At 56.0% G+C, this 20,108-nt stretch overlaps 1 protein-coding gene across 1 annotated transcript in view; it reads left to right on the plus strand.

The window, feature by feature from the left end:
• ATP6V0D1 (ATPase H+ transporting V0 subunit d1) overlaps nucleotides 1-20,108 on the plus strand; it is a 40,089-nt gene that overhangs the window by 14,048 nt on the left and 5,933 nt on the right. The window contains exons 2-3 of the mRNA XM_029925199.1: nucleotides 11,126-11,297; nucleotides 19,512-19,690. Coding sequence (XP_029781059.1) covers nucleotides 11,126-11,297; nucleotides 19,512-19,690 — 351 coding nt within the window. The remainder of the gene's footprint in view (nucleotides 1-11,125; nucleotides 11,298-19,511; nucleotides 19,691-20,108) is intronic.

Consider the following 20,108-nt stretch of genomic DNA (forward strand, 5'->3'; position numbering starts at 1 on the left):
TCCAGAAGGAGAAAAAGTGGAGCCCCTTGCTGTTTACAAAGCCATCCCCCCTGTGGCCACAAGGGGGTGTGCCAGGATCACTTGGCTGCTGGAGAGCTGGGGAGGGAGGTGTGGCTGGACTAGTGAGTCACCCAGGCTACCTCTCCTCTGCTTTTCTGCACAACACCTGCCTGTGGCCACTGTCCCTTGGGACTTTGTTCTGGACCCTACTTCTCTCCCTCACCCAAGTCCCCCTTGACCTTCTCAGATTAAGTCGGGCTCATGACTAGGTGTCTCCTGTCTGTCCATCTCTTCCTGCCCTCACCTCCCTGTGCCCCAGCTTCCTGGGTTGGGAAGGAGACACTGGGGAGCATTCTCTGAGGTTCTCCACCTTCGTGCTCAGTGCACAGTGCTCCACCCTTAAGCATCAAGCTGTCCTCATTCACCACCACCTGGGTCATGCTGGCAGCTCTCAGAGCAGCAGCTGGAGCACAGTGTACTAGCCACGAACCAGTGGTCTTCCAGGCTCCAAGCAGGAGTTTGAGGCTGCCCGGAGATCAGGGCCATACTTCCCAGGCTCCCAGTAGCACCACTCTCCCCCAGGTGGCCTCCACTCTTGGTCCCTGGCCCCTCCAGGAGAGGGAAAATTATTTTCAGGACAGACTCCTCCCAACTTCATCACTTTAGGAAACACAGGTATTCATGTGACACATATAGGTACATGTGGGTAGAGTGACTCTGGGAGGAGTCCAAACCAGGCACCCCAAACTCTGTGGGCACTGTAGGTACATACAGTCATGCTGGAAAGGGGTTGTTATCAGGTGATGGACAGCTCTCTTCTTCCACTCTGCACCCCAGTTTGGGGGATCTTTCCCTTGATCTCCCTGGCTTCTGCCTCATGTAACACTCCTTGGCTATTTTTTTTTTTTAAATCCGTCCTGCACCGGAATATTCCTCCTGTTTTAGAAGCAGGAGAATCAGGGCTCCGAAGGTCCAATCTGTAGGGTAGACTGCTCTTGTGTAGCCTGACACCTGCACTACCTGTCAGCATCTGACACCCTGTAGCCTGAAGGCCGGGACTGAGGCTGCCACCAAGTGAACTTGAGTGGTCCCAAGGAATGGCAGGCAGACTTGTGGCCTGGGAAAGGGGTGTGTGGAGGAACAGCCTGACTGGGTGCTGCTTTCCTGGCCAACTCTGGCCTGGCCCTGGGCACTTGCCCAGATTTTGTCTTTCCTTGGCTATTCAGGCAGCGTTTTTTTTTTTCCAGGCCTTAACCTCAGCTGAGGCTTTGCGTTTGGCTGGTGGATGGGGCTTTCCCCTCTAAGGAGTCATCTTGGTGTCCTCACTGTTGCAACTCAGCCTTTCCTGCCTGGCCCTGCTCTGGTGGCTGCTTAGAGGCTCCACAAAGCCAGGCCTCGCCTGCACCTGCCATTGGTTCTGCCAAGGCTGCTCCTTGGGTAGCCAGGTTTCTAGGCTCACTGAGCCCTTGAGTGGCCTTTAGGGACTGAGTTGTGGAGAGTCCATGTGATCTAGGTCTGACCAGCGTAGACAATGTCAGAGCTGGCCACCCCCTAGAGGTAACCTTATCTAACCCTGTTATTTTACCTGGGAAATTGGGCCCAGGTTAGGGCCAAGGGTTTGCTTACAATCTCCTGACACCTGTCTCAGCTCCTCCTATCCAATCACTACATTTTTTAGTACTTTCCTTCTCATTCCTGCATATGTTCACTAAAAGATGCCTGAACCATGCCTCTGTGTGCCTGGCCCCCCCATTCAGGAGGTGGTGGTCAGGTGAGAGAGGCACTGCTTTTGAGGCCCCTCACCATTCCCCTAGGCCTTGCCATATGGCATCAAACTTAGAGATTAAAGGGTTGGGAGTCAAGGAATGAGCTGCAACACATGACCTAGCACACAGGGCCCTAAGGCTGCCAGGCCATGGGTGATAGCTCATCTGTCTTCCCTACCCTGTTATCCTTTTAAGTTCCAAGGCAGATACCACGTGGCAAGGCCTGGGTGAAGATGGGGTCCCCTTCTTCAATTGGCCCAGGATCCCTGCCTCACTGTCACCCCCATTCCTCCATTGGCTTCCATCATTTGAACCTAGCCTCTGCTATGAGGCTTCTTGAGTAGGTGCCCACCTATCCCAGGGGCTGGCCCAAATCCACACACTGATCGTGCTCAGTCTGCATGTTACTGCTTACCCTGTATCTGTCCCGCCAGGTCCTTCAGCAGGTTGGGTAAAGGGCTGTGAGGTTCTATCCAGGACCAGCCTGGATGCTTACTGCTCCTGCTACTTCCTGCCTGGCCCAAGCCTCTTGGCTCTGCTGGTCATGGGTATAGAATGGGTCAACTCTGCTTCTGGCCTGGGATGTTTCCAGTTTCTGTGAGCTGTAGTAAATGAGGCTTTGTGCTAAGAGCAACATGGCTTATAGCCCCAAATGAAGCTTGATCTGGTTAGCCCATCCGTAGGGCCTACGTCTAAGCAAAACAAGTATTTCCAAAGCTTTGGTTCTAGGCACCACGGAGCTGGCAGGATGCTCCCACCTGACCTGACTTAATCTCGCTGTGAACAGTAGCCACTGGGAGCCCTAAACCTGCCCTTCTCCCATCCAAGTGAGTCTCAGCTTTTCTTAGTGTCCTTCCTCCAGAGGCCCTGGGCATGTAGAACAGAAGCCCAGCATCAAAGGGCTGATAGGATCGCTCAGGCAATACAGTCCAGTGGGCCCTGGGAACCAGAAATGGGCATGGGCCAGCTTTTGAGCAAAGCTCCCCGCCACAGCTGGCCCTCTCTGGGCTGCCTGGCACCTGGCCATGCCCAACCACTTTACCTCTCTCACTTACACCCAGGCAAACTTAACATCTTTAGTAAAATGAAAAGAAGCTCTTCCTTGCAGGCCCAGATCCACTTCTACCTGGAGGTTCTATAACTGTGGTGGCAAGCCCGGAGAAGAGCTTGCTCAAGGTCAAAGTGCAGGGCAGCAGCAGAGGTGTGGCCCCTGCCTCCCAGGGCGAGGCTGGGCCTCTTAGTTCTCAGTCTGGGCTGTGGCAGGGAAACACAGGGAAGCTGCCTTCCAAGCCCTGTGTTCCCTGGGACATGCCAGTCCCAATGGAGCCTTAGGGCCTGGGTGGGGATGTTCTGGTGAGGGGATATCCAGGCGGATCTACACTCAGTCAGAGGAGAGTTACTTGGAACTTGCCCTGGGTGCAGCAATAACCAGTTCTGCCCCTCCCTTTGGCACATGAGGCCGTCGCCTGCCTGGCACCCTCCCGACTGTCCGATAGGTGGACTTCCTCATGGAATGTGAGGGATGCTTTCATTCTCTCACCTCAAGGACTAGGTGTTCCTAACTAAGAAGTTAAGTGTAATTAAATGTGGCTCTACCACCACCTGCCACCTGTCTTAGAGCAGAGAGGAAGGTGGTAAACCTGGGTCGGACATCCTGCTGCTCCTGGACGTGGGGAGTGACACTCATTTGATCCGTGTATCTGCTATGCTGGCAAGTAGTGTCATGGGTCCATGGTGTCAGCTGGACCACCTGTGTGGGTCAGTCCCATCCCCCTCTATGAAAGCCTCACCTCGCGGAAAGGACTCCAGCATGAAACAAAGCGCTGGTCCATGGACCGAGGAAGGAGAACTCATTGTCCTTTCCCTGCAAGGGCTCTGCTTCACGCCAACTGAAACCCAGTAACTTGCATGTGGCCATGCCAGCAGCAGACTCCAGGTTCTTCCCGAGACTGCTGGCCCGCCAGCCTGGGGGCTTCCCACGGAGCAGGAGCTGCCCTGGGCTGCTCCACCTCCTGCCTGCTTGAAAGGCCCTCAGGGCAGCAGGTCAGGGTGTGGTGGATGGTGCAGAGTTGGGTCCTAGCCTCTGTCCACGTCCGTGGGGCTGCCTGGGGCTCTATATGATCTTTCTGGTAGGTGAAGTGGGCTTGGGGATAGGAGTCCCAGATTTTGAGTCAGCTCTGATCCTCCTTCCCTAGCAGACAGCAGAATGGGGCCTGTGTGTTTGCATGCCTATGCTGCACAAAGCCCCCCACAGCCTTTACAGTGAGGAGGAGGACACGCCAGAGAGGAAGGATTGGGACTAATCAGGAAGAGGAAGGGCAGGGGCATTCTGTGGAGTATCGAATAGAATAGCCTGTGCAATAGGCTGGAGTCGAGAACACATACCACCTGACTGGGGCTGAGGGTCTTGGTTGAGAAGCTCTGGGTGGGATCCTCTGTGCCAGGAGAGATGGGCTGTGGTATTCTGTGTTCAGTCCTAACCCTGCTTCTGTTCTGTATCTGTCACGGGTGCCCTGGAAGGCTGGCAATTTCACCAGGTGACCAGCCAGGAGCCTGGATCCAGAGGGATCCACAGGCTGCTCAGAGCCAAGCTGTAAAACAGGATATGAAGCCAGGTCACTGTTGTTCCAAAGCCCAGGTTCTCACTTCCCTGCCCCACTCAGCCACCTAAGGAGCAATGTCTTAAAACCAGTGATCTGGCAAAATTAGGCTGCAGAGGGGGCAGGGGGCAGGGGCTGTGGCATGCACCAGCTCATGGATAATGGGTGGACCAGAACTGGTGAGCAAGAGACCATGGACATCTCAGTTGGTGGGGAGATGGGCAGTGACAAGGTTCTGGATGTCTGGATGGGGAATGGTAGGCAGCACCTGAGGGAGCGGAGGAAGGCCAGGCATTTACTAGGAAGATTTGGAACCCAGAGCTAATCAGTTGGTGTTATGTGAGGTTTGCAAGGGTCCTAAGATGGTTCCTGGCAGAGGTCTGGGGGTAAAAAGGATGCTTAGTCTATGCTGCAGGCCCCAGGTAAACCCAGGGTTAATGGTTTCCATGTTGGGAGTTCCAGCTGTGATGCTCTGACCCTGCAGAGCCAGCCAGCCAGTGCACACATCTGCTTTGGAGCTGATATGAAGAAGAGGTCTCACCCACCCCCAAGCCTGGGGAGGAGACTCAGACATAGCACATTTGCCGAGGTGGGGTTGTGGCTCTATTGGGCCACCAGCCTGACCATCTGTTCACATCTGTCCATCTGTCTGAGTTTGCCTGCTTTGAGTCCCTGGAAGTTGCAGCCTTAGGGAGCCTCTGGGGCAGAACAAGCATTGGAGGTAGAACCCAGGTTCAGTCTCTTCAAAGTAGGCCCCTCACCTGGGCAGAGGGGAGTGGTAGAACAATCTCTGAGACTCCATCACCCTAGAAGAGAGTGGCAGGCTGGGCATGCTGGGCTCTAGGGAGCATATTTGCACATCTGGTTTTACTCAGCAGGCCTCAATTCCTGAAAACCCCTGAGCTCCCCAGGAGAGCATCGTTGAGTGACCTCTGGAAAAGCAGAAGTGAAGTCTGGGAACACACTGTCCTCTCGCACTGTGCCGTGGCCAGCTGGCCAGCAGGGTCCCTCCATGGGCCATGAGGCTGTGGGTGAGTCTAGAGCAGGGGGCCGCCCCGCCTAGTGTACTGTGCCAGGAGCTGTCTCTATGCCTGCTGGGCCCCCGGGGCAGTGTGGGACCAACCTCTGGCATGGGCCAAGACCCTCCCTTCCTGCCTCCTTGGAGCCCTGGGGGAGGGGCTCCAGAGGCTTGGGGGCTGGAGAGGCCACATGCTGCCTGCCTCTGGGAGTCCTGGAGGGGCTGAAAGATCACTTTCAGGGCTGGCAGGATCTGGGAAGGGTTTCAGGAAATGGATGGAGAATAGGGCTGCCCAGCTGCCACCTCTCAAGGCCTGGCTGGGACTGACTGCCAAGCCCACACTTTGTCCCACACAGAGAAGAGAGTGCTGCTGGTCAGGCCAGCGGTCTCCATGCCTTCTTGCTAATCAGGGGTTGGATGGTAATCAGAGGTGCCAGCTGGGGCCAGGCCTTTGCTGCTGAGAGGTCCTGGCCTTGAAGATACAGGCTGAGGGACAGGCAGGGGGTGGAAGGACGGGGGAAGCTACGGAGCCAGCTTGATTGTGGTGTGCCCCATGAGGCCCGAGGGAACAGCCATACTGGATGGGTGTGGAGCTGCAGCCTGCCCAGGAGCCTTCAGATTGCTCAGCTGAACCTTGCTGGAGCCAGGGCCTCTGACACGGGCAACCTCAAGGCCCATGGGGCGCCCTGTGGAGGAGGGAGGGCAGAGGCCTCTCTAACTGGGCCTGAGGAAGCAGCCCTGTTTCCTGTACTTCAGGGGCTTTTCCCTAGGGCAGCCTGTAGACTTCCCCTGAAACACTTGTTTGGGGCAGAGATCATAGACAGGTCACCCTTGTCAAAGCATGGGACCAGTAGAGCAGAGAGTCAAGGGCTGAGGCTGAGGCAGTGCCAGGGTTGAGGGCGTGGGACCTCACAAGCTGTAGGGAGGAGGCAGGGCTCTACCTCTGAGGCCACAGAAGTCGCTGGGTAAAGGTGACAACACATTGGAGTTGGATGACTTCACTTTAGTGATGGTGTGAGAGTTGGCTTGGGAGCAGAGTCAAGATATGGGGCAGGAGGCCAGCAAAAGGGCATCATGGTGGTGAGGAGGTCTCGATGGCGCTTGAAGATGGGAGTCGTGGGGAGAGTCATGGTAACATCGGGACAGGTGATCCTGGGAAGCAGAGGAGGTATGGGAAGGTCCTGGGTGGGGGAGGGGTGCTGAGAGGCAAACCCAGGGCCGTCAGGGGAGGCTAGAAGCACTGGGAAACTGAGCTGGTGGGCTTCTTTTGCGGAGGGGTTTAGGTCAGACTGAAGAGAGAACTTCCTAATAGCAGTATCTTCTTGGACATGAGAAATCAGCCTCTGAGGAAGTTTTTTGCTATGAGAGCTCCCAAGCTGGCCAGACATTCCTGGTGTCGGGCCACGGATGGGAGGATTTGGGGTAGACAGCTGGACTTGTGGGTAGACTAGAGCAGTCCCCTGAGTGTGTGCTAACCAGAACACTGCTCATGCCTCAGCCCAGGCACGTCTGGTGCTCTCAGGGGCTGTCACCGTGGCTGTTAGGCTGCTCAGCTCAGGGCACAGAGCAGAACTAGCCCCTGCCTTCCCAGAGCCCCTGGCGTCCTTGGCTGCCCTCGGGGCCTGGGCCAGGGCTGGGTGGCCTGGTCTCCCACGAAGCTCCCAACAAGTTCCAGGCCTCTCCTCCTGTGTTCAGATCCCACCCCCAGTCACACCCCCTTCTCTGAATCCCTCAGAGAGAGCAGGAAGCTGCTGGTGTGGTGGGGTTCTAGCAGGCCTCATCCCAGCACTGAGGACTGTCTAAAGGGCTTGGGGCTGCCAGTAACTGGTTCTGGGCGCCAGGTTTCTTGAACAGGGTCAGAGCTGGTTCAGAAACCCTGTGTGGTCTAAGTAGAGGGATTGGCTAGCCTGCCTGCCTCCAAGTCGCCTTGTTGGCTGGCAGGCTGTCCCTTCTCCCTGGGTCATAAAGAGACACGGGCTTGGCCAGGGAAAGTGGTCTGGAACGGCCCTTTGACATCATCCCTGGGGGCTTTTAAAAATGAGTTTCCTGGTAAGGAAGACTCCTTGGGCCTTGGGCAGGATTCTGGGTAGAGTCTCCCGGGTTTGCTCTGATCTCACAAACGCCAGCAGAAACCACCCACCCGTCTGTGTTCCAGCACTGCTGGGAGCCGTGGCTTCCCCAGATGCAGTGTCAGCAGAACGCAGCAGCCAAGGCACAGGGGTGTTTGCTTTAAGGCCTGTGCGAGGCCCTATGCATGCAAAGTGGGGTGAGGGTGTGCAAAGAAGAGTCCACCCCTCAGATTTGCTCCTCTCATTCATGTGCACACGTTCCTGGCTTCTCTAGGAATAGTTGTTGCCACAAGTGATACCAGAGGGGCTTGTCCCTGAGTCATGATGGCAGGTGGGCAGTGAGTGTCCAGGCTGACTCCAAGGTCATGCAGGGGACATATCCTGGCTGCTCTCACTCCTCTGCAACCTGCCCACTCTTCCGGGACTAGAGCCTGTCTAGGCAGCTGGGTCCATAACTGGGCCAAGGGCCGTGGGGAAATGTGGTCAAAGATGTAAAAGTTGGGGGAGGAGAAGAGGCCAGAGTTGGAGATGACAGAAACCACGAGGCTTGAGCCACATCCCAGCTGCTCTACACCTGACTGGGACTCTAGACAAATTTTGCGTTCCCTTTGGTTGCTCTTTTCTAAATCTGAAATGGGCATGGCTGGGAAGTCCAACACACAGGTTGCTTCTAGCAGGAAGCTGAGTACACAGCAGGGACCCATTTGTTTCCAATTAGAGCGGGTCTGGTCTTCCCCCTGGGTTGGGGTGCTGACTCCCACTTGACCAGTGTATTGGAAGGAGAGTCCATGGGAGCTGGAGAGGGAAAGGGTACTTGGCAGTGAGGCAGTTGCTGAGCGTACCTTCCCAGCAAAGAGAAGCCCTGTGGAGAAAGGCAGAGGCCGGGCATGCTGCTGGAGAGCTGAGGCCACGGAGGTAGGGGCAGCATTCCGGGAAGCCTCCAGCATGCTTGCGAGGATCCTTTGGAGGGTGGGAGGCAGGAGGCTGGGCAGGGGTCCACAGTGTGGACTTGCTGTCCCAGAGAGTAACGGGCCATTGGTGTGAGGAGTCCTGCCCCTGGCCACGGGGTTTTGCTCTAGTTTTTGCCCTGTACGTCTGGCCTGGCCCCCAGGTCCAGCTGTGAGCTGGAGAGGAAAGTCTTATCACCTGAAATGGGCTCTCGGCTAGCTGCAGTGGCCGAGTGGATAAACGCACAGGTTCGGTCTGGCAGCTGCTATGCTAGATGGTTTGACCTGGAACACCGCTTTTCAGCCCTGGTTTCCAGTGGCTGTCCGCTCCGCAGCTTCCCCTAGTGGGGATTTGAGCACCTGCTGTGCTCTGGCCAGAACCCCTCACCCACTTTGTTTTTCAAGTATCACAATGTTTGACAGATACAAGTATACCAAATCAGGGCATGAATGTGACTTGATAAATTAAGTGAAACTAATTTCAATACTATAAGAAGAGGGATCGATTCATATTCTTACTCTGTTTAACATCCACAAAAACCACTCCGAGAATATTAACAATCTCTCAGAACTGATAAGTCACGTGCAAGTAAACATGTTTCTTTTAAAAAGAATTATGCATCTTCCCAGGGTCGAGGATATTAAAATCTAGCACATAAAGCCCGTGACTAGAGGTAGGAATACAAGATGATGTACCATTACACAACCATCAGTTATGGTCGTCGATTGTGGTTAAGAATTTTTCTGTGACTTATTCCAACAACTCGAGTACTCCTGAGCAGAACACCTTCTCTAACCCAAGCCTCATTCTAAGCATAGGTGGACTTTGGCCAGACCATGGTAAGGATGGAACCTAGGCCAGGGACTCGTGGCAGATGGCCTGGGTTGAGGACATAGGGGTGTGAACGCTTCCCTGTCAAAAAGGCAGCATGTTCATGGAGCGAAACAGAGGGCTGGTGCCTTCTCCCTGCCCCACTTTTACCCTCGGTTCTGTCCCACTTTTGGGTGTCCATGGAGAGAAGTAGGTGTGAGTGGCAGGACAGTGGCAAAAGCATCAGATGGTGAAGGCCTCCTACAGACCCCATGAGGTTAAAGTCCACTCTGTGAGGGCCTGAGAGCCACAGAGGATGTGAATGTTGCCTGCCACCTCGGTGCCACCCAGAACTGCAAGTAGAAGACATCTAACCCAGGGGCATGCACACTCCTCCCTCCCTCTCGCTTCTCCATTTCACATACTTTTCTGTCTCTCCTGTAGAACTCCTGACTCCAGCTTGGGAATATTCTCCTGATGGGATGCAGGAGTAGGGGCTTCACTGGGGATTATGTGCCACACCGTCCCTGCCTTTTCAGCCCAAGGGAGCAAGGCCCTCCAGGCCCACAGACACGGGAAGGCTTGATCAGAGAGGCTTGTGCAGATGTTCACAAGTGTGACCCTTTCTGTCCTTCCTGGGCAACCTCCCCAGGGGACAGAAAGCATATAGACCCTTACAGCAGAAGTGGCCTTGGTCGTTGGGCCTTCACACACATATATGCATGCACACATGGGTACCTTCCCAGCCACTGTCCTTGGTACTGCCATCACTGCTGTAGTGTCCCCCATTTCCAAATCCAGGAGTAAACCTCCCTGCTGTCTTCACCAGCTTTCTGTCCATTCGCCAGCAATTTAATGAGCACAATAATGCCTGTTCTAGGCTCTAGGGTCCTGCAGTGACCCAAGATACCTGCCATCATGGAGCTTATGTATCCGGTGACAGAGGGACAGGGAAGGCCCTAAGATGAGGATGTGTAGATGAGTGACGTGCTCTCCCTTGTGTTTTAAGATTGCTCTGGCTGCTGGGCAGATAATAACCTCAGGGGTGGGAGCCAAGGCCAAAATACAGGCAGCTCTTGGGTTGTTGCCCTGATCTCACTAGGTCTCACCTGTCCTGCCCACCCAGGCTCTTCTGCTCTGTCCTCTCCTCCCTTTTCCCTCACCCACATCCCTAATTGCTCGGAAGAGCCCAGAGGATTGGCCTGTCTGCCTCCAGCCACTCTTATAGCAAGGCCAGTCTCCTCTCCCAGCTGCAGCTCCCCCTCATGCCATTCATTTGCCCTCCAGGCCACTTGTCACTCAGGCCATCCTGCTGGCTGTTGCCTTTGTATGTTCCTGTCCCTGCCCTTTGCTGTGACCTAGCCTGGCATGCTCTCTCCTCCTCTCAGTCCTGTCTTGGTGTCCTCTCCACCCTACTCCCCATTGTGGCCTCTTCTTTTTTATTTCATTTACATCGTTTCTGCCTAGAGTATGTTGGCTTGCTCTTCTAACCCTGCAGCCGTGGAGTGCAGGGCTCAATACTTACTCTGCTCTAGGTTAGGGCCCTCCCAGAGTCCACCATGCTGAAGGGCCTCAAAGGCTGTGGGTGATAAATGGCACCTTGGGTTGGGGTTTCCCAGGCCTTCTTGTCATTTGGAGGAACAATTTGTTCTACTTGTGCTTGGACTCTGGGGCCCAGTGTACTGGCTCATGGCCCAAGAGTCTGGGATATCTCTAGGGCCTTGGTCTGACTGCCCTGGAGTAGGCCCTGAGCCAACAGGGAGGTGAAGGTGGGGACAGGAGGTCAGGGTAGTAGCAGGACACAATGGCAGAGAAGCTGGGCCCTGGAGCTGAGGTGCGGATGGGTCTTGGGGTCCTGGGGAGGCTCAACGTGGCCAGCTGTCACATTCCCCATGCCCCTGCCTTGGGTTTCAGACCTGAAGCTGCACCTGCAGAGCACTGACTATGGCAACTTCCTGGCCAACGAGGCATCGCCGCTAACAGTGTCAGTTATTGATGACCGGCTCAAAGAGAAGATGGTGGTGGAGTTCCGCCACATGAGGAACCACGCCTATGAGCCACTCGCCAGCTTCCTGGACTTTATTACGTAAGTGTGCCCTATAGTGCCTTCCCCTCCCACTGGGCAGGGTATTTGCTCCTGCCGCAGCTGGGCCAGCACGCACTCAGGCCAGCTGCCCACAGAATCTTCTTGGGCTGTGTAGCTGGGCTGGTTATTCAACAACCCTGGACCTCCAGGCCACCACCAGTCATTCCACTGCTGGCTGGGAATCTGGCGGGCAGGCAAGAGTGTCCCACAATGTAATGTTGGATGAAGCCCCCTTCCCTGCACCCTTGGCATTACAGACATTGGAGTGAGGAGACCAAGGATGATGGGAGCACTTTTCCTCACTCATCTTGCAGCATCCACTCTGAATGCTCAGTGGGTCCCCACTTCCCAGACTGGGGTCAGGGGTCAGGGATGGCAGAACTCTGAAGAGCCAGGTTCTTGGAATGGACCATTCAAGCATTGTGGGCCTGTCTGGGCTAAGGCCCATTCTCCATCTTCTCTCCATCTTCTCTTTGGCCCTGGGTCTCAGGGAAGTGGGAAGGCTGAACACCTGGCTGCCTCTCCCAGTTCTGGCCCAAGCCCACATGCTTATGACCATGGCTGCGTAGCTTCCCCCTTGTCTAACCCTTGGGTGTAGTCCTGGCTCCACTAAGCTCGTGGAGAAGCTGAGCAGAAGAAAGGGCCCTCGGACCTGCAGGCTAGGGGAGGGAACTTGGATGAGGCAGCCTCTGCTTGCCAGGTTGTGAAAACAGGGAGATAGAGAGGTCTTCTCTGTCAGGATAGCCCAGGAGCCATGACCAGGACCTGGTTAACAAAGAGATAGCCCCAGAGGTGTGATCGGTGGCTGACTTAAATGAATGTTCTCTGCATTAGTGGTGTGTGTTGTGGGGAAGTATTTCTGGATACTGGGTACTTCTAGGTACTGTTGAGCTCTTACCATTCCCTGATTTCAGTGCTCCCCCCTTCCTCCTTGGAAATGGGCACACCTAGCCCACTAGGTGCTTCCTGCCTGTCCTGATTCCCACCCCCAGCAAGGAGCAGCCACTTACTGAAGATCCACTTGCTGAAGTAGGGGCTGCAGCCAGAAGGGCTCTATCCCTGGGTAGAGGCCACAGGCTGGGACCCCTGAAGGGCTCAGGGGACTTACCCAGGCCAGGAAGCAGTCTCTTTACTGGCTACAGGCCTCCTTTCTGGGGCCCTCCCTGCTGTCCTGGCTGGGCCTGTAATTACATCTCCTTGGCTCTGGTCAAGGTACAGACTACATCGCCCGGCTGGGGCAGGAGGCTAGAGATGGGCCATGTCTTGTGCTGCTGAGATGGGGGTCACATTGAAGTGTCCCATGTGTTAGCTCTTGGCCTGGGCCTATGTATCCTTTGCCTCAAGGCCAGGGCTGGGGACATACCAGGAAGCAACAAATTTATTGCCAGAGCCCAGCCTTCACCTTATTTGCACAAGGCTCTTTGAGCTTCCTGGTGAATGTTCTGGCCTTGCCAGCCAGGCAGGCCAGAGAAGGGCTGACCCGTGCCAGTGGTCAGAGGGCAGTTGTCATCCATCCCACTGTCCACTTGGCCACCTGCCTGTGCAGCTAGCTCCTGGGCCTTTCTTGGTGCCCTTAGAAGCTTGGTCTCAGCCTGCCAGGCCATGAAACGGGAGAGGGCTCTGAGCGTGACTGAGGCCACATAGCCGCCAGCTCTTTGCTGGAGGTTGGCTACAAGCACCAAGCATGCTTAAAGCAGCCAAGCACTATCCTGTGGCAGGCTGTCACTTCCCCGCCCCTTCCATTCATGGGTGATTGTGGCTTAAGTCTTCCCAGCTTCTCACTCCTGCCCTCACTCAGGAAGAGCTCAGCAGCCACGTGTCCGCCTGTCTGAGCCTGTGGCTGCTCGTTCCATGACCTCGTCATCTCCAGTGACCCGCTCCGCTGCTCTCCACTTCAGCCACCCCCACCGATGGCTACCCAAGGCCATGTCACTACTGGAACTGTTCCACCCTGAAATCGCTGAGTCAGGCACCCCATCTCTACCCACAGCCTTCAGGCGCTCCAGCCCACTCTCAGTCCCTTGAGGGACGTGGGTTCCGGACTCAGCAGGACACTGGGCCATACTTCCTCCCCTGCTGTCCCTTCTGTCTTCATTTTCCTCCCTCCCCAGCTAAGGTTCCCTGGTCCATCATTTGAGTACTTTTCTGCCAGCATCCGCAGCTCTCTTGGCCGCCTGTCCTGTAGTCCCGCCCTGGCTGGCAGCCCCCCAGCCCTGGAGGAATCCCAGCAGCCTCCGGCCTGGAGGCACCCTCCCCCACCTCCGCAGCCTAGAGCAAAGCTGGGGAAGCCGGCCTTGGGCGGTGATCCCTGCTGCCAGACGTGAGTGCTCACCAGTGCAGCTGGCCTTGGCTTGTCTGTGCCCAGCCGGCCTTTTGCACGTCCTACCCAGCAGCCTGCAGCCCGCCCCCCCCCCCCAAGGTTGAGAAGACCACTTCACCATTTTAAACACCACCCTGCTCCTGCCCCCAGCCTTCTCTCTGGGCAGATGGCCCACCTTCCACAGAGACAGTAGAAACCAGTCACCTTCTAGCGCTGCATCTATATCCCCAACCCTGCTCTGATGGCAAAGGTTCCTTCTCTTGGGTCCTTCTGCCAGAGTCCTGAGTCCCCTCATGTCACTCCCTGGACCCTGAGGGGCCACTCACCTATTTTTCTGTCTGTGCAGCCACTGCCCTTTCCAGATTCTTCTCATCAGCATCTGAACAAGCACAAATCTCTCACACTGTTTAAAACTGTCTCCTCGGGCCTACACTTTCACATTCACTGTGCGTTCTCTCACCCCCGCCCCCCACTGCTGCCCATCCTTTGAGCCTCCAGTCTGCTCCCAACTGTCCCATCGTTCCACCACAGGCCCTGACCAAGATCAGCGCTGACCTTTGTGCGGCAAGGTCTCCAGGCCTAATCAGGCGCCACAGCCCTCTCACCCAGCAGTCTCCTTCCTCTCACAGTGTGTCTGCCATGTAACTCCTACCTCCCTGCCTGCTCTTCCTCCTCCCCTCCACCTTCTCTACTTCTTCCTTTCTGGGTCATCCTCAGTGTTGCAGGAAGAGGGGAGCCCTTCCGTCAGGGCCAGGGCCTGTTCGGAGCAGCTTCCCCCAGACTGGGAACTCATAACTGGCTTCCCTGAGGAGGTGGTTATATGGCTGAGGAGGTGTTTAAGGAAGAATTGGGGAAGGGGAGATTCTGGACTGAGGGAACCATACATGTCCTGAGCTTCAAACCCCAGGGATGTCCAGAGGAGCGTAACTAGAGAGAGGAGCATCGTTCCCCCCAGGTAGGGGAGGCGTCAGCTAGTGGCCCCATCCCGAATATGAATACTTGAGGGAACGGTGCCATCACTGCCCACAGACAAAGCTGGCCCAGCCGGGGTGGAGGTTGGAACTACTGTGAGCGCAACCTGCTCCGTTCCTCAGAGCCTCTTAGTTGCCTGCCGAACTGCCCTTGCGTTGCTGGAACAGGATTTCCTAGGAAGTGATGGGTTTCTTGTCACTAAAGGTGTACAGACAGAAGCTGATGAAGGTCTTTTCTGCCCTCCAATGGTGGAAGACAGTGTCCAGTGGTTTTATTGATCCCAGCCAGCCTTCAGCCAACACAACTAGGATTAGCTCTGGGCCAGGCCCAATGCCAGGAGGGAGGGGGACACATGAATGCAAGGGGATGAGTGTCGGGGTGGTGTAGACAGCTCCCGGAGAGGCCTGTGGGCAGCTGCCACAAATGGATCCAGGGTCACAAGAGTCTTCCTGGCATTAAGAGGACTCAAAGATCAGGTGGGGTGAAAGAGACTGCTTAGGAGAGTGGGTGGTGCTGCCTGGTGTGGAGGAGATAGGCCTTGAGTGAGTGAGAATCTGTGAAGTAAGCTGTCATCAGTCATGTAGTTTTTAGATGATTCAGTTCAGTTTCATGGTGATAACATGTAATATGTCACTATACTAAGGATTTCTTCCAGGCTTAGCCATTAATGTGCTGTGTGACTTGGAATGGAGCCTCTGTTAGGGGTTTTTGGCTTTGGAAGGGAGATCTTGATCTAGACAATTTCACGATGGCTTCCCATAGGAAAGTAGGCTCTGAAAAGGAAGCTGGAGAAGTACTTGTGGGAAAGGTGAGGCTGGCCTCTGTGGATTCTCAGGTGGGCCTCAGTGGCCCTTGTCTTTAAATGAATGAGCCTCCCTGGGTGCCATTCCCAGTGTGCAGCAGCCTGGTACCTATTGGCAGAGCCTGGGCATGGTAACCTGCACCATCTGGGAGAGGTGAGGTCCAGTCTTTCTTCTGTACCAGGGGCTTCAGTGCCACCTGCCTGGGGTGGGCAGCTGGAAGGCGGCTTTGTCCAGGACAATGGCCTAAAGTGCCCCATGGGCCTTGTAGCATACCTGCCATTCTCCCAAGAACTTTTTGTACCATGGGTTGCAGAGGCCTGGTGGTTATCTTAAGCCTCCCTATCCTGGCTCTCTAGCCCTCTCTCTCTATAACTGTCTTTGGGTCACAGCACGGTCTATACAGGCTGGGGCTCTAGGCCTGCCATGATTTCTGGGTCCTGGGCTAGACCTGACTCCTGCATTGCGGGAGAGCCAGCAGTGATACTGACTAAGGGAGAGCACACAGGAGCACTTCAAGGCCCAGAAAGCTTAGGTCAAGTGGGAAGACCCCAACATACCTTCTGGGGAAGGGCAGAATTTTGATGAGAAGGTCAGGGCCTTACTCACTCTGTTATGGGCTGCATTTTAGTTATCCTGATTGCACAGGAGAAACAGTCTTGGCAAATTGTATGCTGAGGCCATAGCTTAATATCTCTATTCGCTTTCTTCCCTAGGCAGGGCTCTGTGGGACTCTGATGTGATTGAGCACAGATACTGTTATGAGCAGCCTCTGCTGGGAGCCGTAGGATAGACAGACTGGTAGAGGTACCTAGTCATCTTGGCCTCACCAGTGCTAGGCCGGCCTCTGACGCCAAGATGAGAAGAATGTGGAAGTAAGCCATGCTTCTCCAGCAGGTGGCGCCAAAGGGCACAGCAGAAGGATGGGGCTTGGCTAGGGGCTCTGAAGACTTCTTGGAAGAAGGGGCTTCCTAAACCCCAACCAAGACTTCTGCAGGCCCAAGCTGAGTCTTAAAGGCACAGTGTAAGGGAGGGCCTCTGGGCAGAGGAATACAGACTCCCTACTCCCACCCTATGAGGGCCTCTTTGGCCTGGCGGGCAGCCGCCTGTCCACTCCCCAGCTGTCTTCCTCTGGAGGGAGACGCTGACCAGCTGGAACCTTATTCTCTGCTATTGAGGCCAAATGAGGGGAGGACTGGTGGAGTGGCTTTCTGGGGGTAGGGAGGCAGCTGCTCAAGCCAGGCAAGGAGGAGGAGGATGTCCCTGTCTGCTGACGGCTTTGGCCTTGGGGGAGAAGCAGACAGCTAAGCCAGCCCCATCTCTGCCAGGCCTTCCCTGCCTCCTTTCTCCCAGGAAAGAGGATTCTGGCTCTCATTGAGCTGGGGAGAAAAGCAGGGCCTGCTTCTGCAGCAACTTGTAGTTGACTTAGGGAGAAGAAAGAGCTGGGTCTGGCACAGGATTATCCAGTGCTGGCCTAGCCTGGGTTAAAAGGGGGGCCTGGGAGGGGCTGGGGATGTACGATCATAAGTGGCCCTTAACTGGCTCGGCTTTTCCTCGGTGCCCAGCCTGGACTCCTAGCGGGAGAGGCGCTGGGCAGCTAGGAGGTACTGCTACTGGCCCCTACATTTGCTGTCAAGGCTGAAAAGTGACTCATAGCTGGCCTGTTCCACATCATTGGAGGGACAACAGTAAAGCCAGATGGCAGAGTCTTCCCACAGGCTCTCCACTGAGTCCAGGCCAGGACCGTGAGGAGTACCAGGCCCTCCTCTGAGCCCTGCCTCCAGCCCTGTCCCTAAAATAAATGGATACCCTGGGTTCTGGGCTCAAGAAGTGGAGGGGTGTAGAGAAAGGAGACTGTCTTGTGGGGATACCTCTGAAAAGACAAGGCTAGATGGGGAGTGCAGTGCCATTGCATGGGGACCCTTGAAAGGGGACATGGAGGTCATCTGCCTGATGGTGTGACAAGGCCAAGTGTCTATACTACCTCTTACTTCCTTGGACACTGGGGTTGGTGATGCTGGTGGCTGTGGGGTCAATCAGATAGTAGAGGCCTAAGAGGTATGCCCATCTCCCGCTCCCTGTCCATAAGGTTGTGGGAGTGGAGAAGAGCATCCTCAGATTGAGGGCAGGAGTCTTTGTGGCTGTCTGAGGGAACAGGACGTCTGGAGAGGGGCTGGTTGGGGTGCAGGTAGAGGGCTGAGGGAGGTGACATGTAGCATAGGTCCTGTGTGGCACATGAGATTCTGGAGGCATCGGGAACAAGGGTGCTGTCCAGGGTGGAGGGGATGCAGGCTCGGGCTAGAGGCCAAGGCCCAAACTCTAGTGAGCCTTCTCTGAGGTCCCTCTGCTCTGCCAGCTCTGTCAGGTCCAGGACAGAAGGCTGGCCATTTGGGTTTCTTGCCTTGCAGCTACAAGCCTGAGGCCCTCAGTTGTGAGAAGGGGACGGCCTGTCTCTTCTCAGTGCACATCCTGTCACTGACCCAGCCGGTTTGGGGGCGGAGAGAGGGCAGCTGCCTGGCCCCAAGCCCAGGAGAGCAGAGGTCGCAGCAAGGCGCTGGGCTGGGTGGGAGCTGGGGGAGGGTGCAGCAAGCAGAGGGAGTGGGGGTCAGGCTAGGACTGGAGCTGTGGCTGCTTCTTCCTGCCGCCTTCCTGGAGGGCCTTGTAGGAGCTCCCCCAGTAGTTGGCTCTCTGAGTTGAGGCCTGGGCCACCCCTTTCCCTTTCTTCCCTTGGTATTTAGAGCCATTGACCTCCAGGGGTCTTCCATGGACAGTCTCAGCATTGGGTGTTTAAAATACTTTCCCAAGAGAGGGGCCTAATTGTGGACCACCCAAAAACTAGGGCAAGGCCTGTGTTCAGTGCCCATTCAGGCCCAGCCGCCACCTTAGCTCTGACCCTTCGGTGGTGCCCCTACCCCCAGGCCTCATCCACTTTTGTACTCTGAGTTTATTGATGGTGACAGGCTGGAGGAATATTGTGGTTACTGCCACCTGACTGTGCCTGGGGCCTTTCCCCCCTTGTCACCCCATCCCCACGTAGGTGACTAGACAGAGCTCTGCCCTGGCTCTTTTGTGGCATTGGCTTAAAGTTTGGAAGCAGAACTTGCCCTGCCCCTTGCCAAGTCTGAACTGGGCAGCCTTACCCTCCCCGGCTCCACAGCCCCCTCTGCTGCCCATGTGCTACCCAGAGCAGAGAGCCGCAGAGCTTCCGGCCTCTAACAACCTGAGTCCAGCCTCCCTGGCCAGGCCTCTGGGTCCCCTCCAGGCCTCTTGTGCGGATACTTGGCTTGAGCCTTCCTTGGGCTGAAGGAGGAGGTGGTGCTCTGCCTTTGGAGTGGAACCGTGCAGGGCAGCTATCTACCTGCTCCATCTCTGCCTGCGCTGGGGCCTTACCCTAGAGGGGCCCTCCCACTGGCTCCTCTCTGGCTTCCCTTTTTCTCTGGCTTCTCCCCATCCTACTGCTCAGCCTTTCCTCCCCTTGCCATCTTCCCCTCCCTGCACTCCCACCCAGCAGCCAGAATGACCCTAACAGGACTGTGATACTCCTTGCTCACATCCTGCTCATGGATCCCTAGTGCTCAAAATGCAGTCAGGACCCTCAGCCTGGCCTGAAGGACCAGCGTCCAGGCCCCAGCAAGCTAGGAGCACTGCCCTGGTTCCTCCCCTCTGCCAACCCTGAACTGTGCTCAGTTCCTCGAATGCAGCAGGCGCTCAGTGAATGCCTCCAGGCCTTTGCACACACTGTTCCCTCTTCCCAGAACACACTTTCATCTCCCAGTTCTTTCATCCCCAGGCTGGCCTTGTACCTCCCTCCGTGTTCCCTGCCAGAACTCTGTTCACACCGTGGGGTAGTTACCTCCTCCCAACACTTGAGGGGTGTGAATCTGTGCCACACTCCGAAGGGAGGAGCCATGTATGTCTCAGACTCCTGGTGCTGGAGTAGGGGTGCAGCCGGGCAGGGAGGTGAGCCAGGGTACTGGTCAGCGGCACAATCGAGGTCGCACTCATTCATTGTTGAGGGACTGGTGGCCTGTGCGGGAGGAGGGGGGCAGGGGCACAGTGCTGGGTCAGGACTTCCAAACCCCCCTCCCTGACAGACTTCCTGCTGTTGTGTGGCTCCTGCAGTTACAGCTACATGATTGACAATGTAATCCTGCTTATCACGGGCACATTGCACCAGAGATCTATCGCCGAACTTGTGCCCAAGTGCCACCCGCTAGGCAGCTTTGAGCAGATGGAGGCTGTGAACATTGCGCAGACACCTGCCGAGCTCTACAATGCCATTCTGGTGGACACGCCCCTGGGTGAGACACTGGGGTGAAGGGGAGAGGAGGTGGGCAGCACCTCCAGGTGTGGGGTTTGTGGACATCTGGGGGTGGTGATACTGAGCCATAACGGGAGGCTTGCCCCCTGCTGCTTACCTTTATGTTTCCCTTAACTTCCCTCCCATTCTGTTGCCCTACCTTCAATTCCTTTCCTGTTGCTTTTGCTGGGCCAGGCAGGCTACCCCCAGGGCCTGACTTAGACCATGTAACTTTGTGACACTGGCCAGTTTCTCAGAATGCAGAGAAAGGCTGAGCTCATGGAGTGGGGAGAAGCCCAGGTCTCTCAGAGTCCTGGGACTCGAACACACTGCGGCCCTAAGCTGGGCCAGAGTGGCTGGCTGCCTATGAGGCAGAGGAGGGAGCCAAGAGCTTCACTCGCCTCCACAGCGCAGGTCCC

The sequence above is a fragment of the Suricata suricatta genome, chromosome 16 (assembly GCF_006229205.1).
Source record: "Suricata suricatta isolate VVHF042 chromosome 16, meerkat_22Aug2017_6uvM2_HiC, whole genome shotgun sequence".
NCBI classification, from domain to species: domain Eukaryota; kingdom Metazoa; phylum Chordata; class Mammalia; order Carnivora; family Herpestidae; genus Suricata; species Suricata suricatta.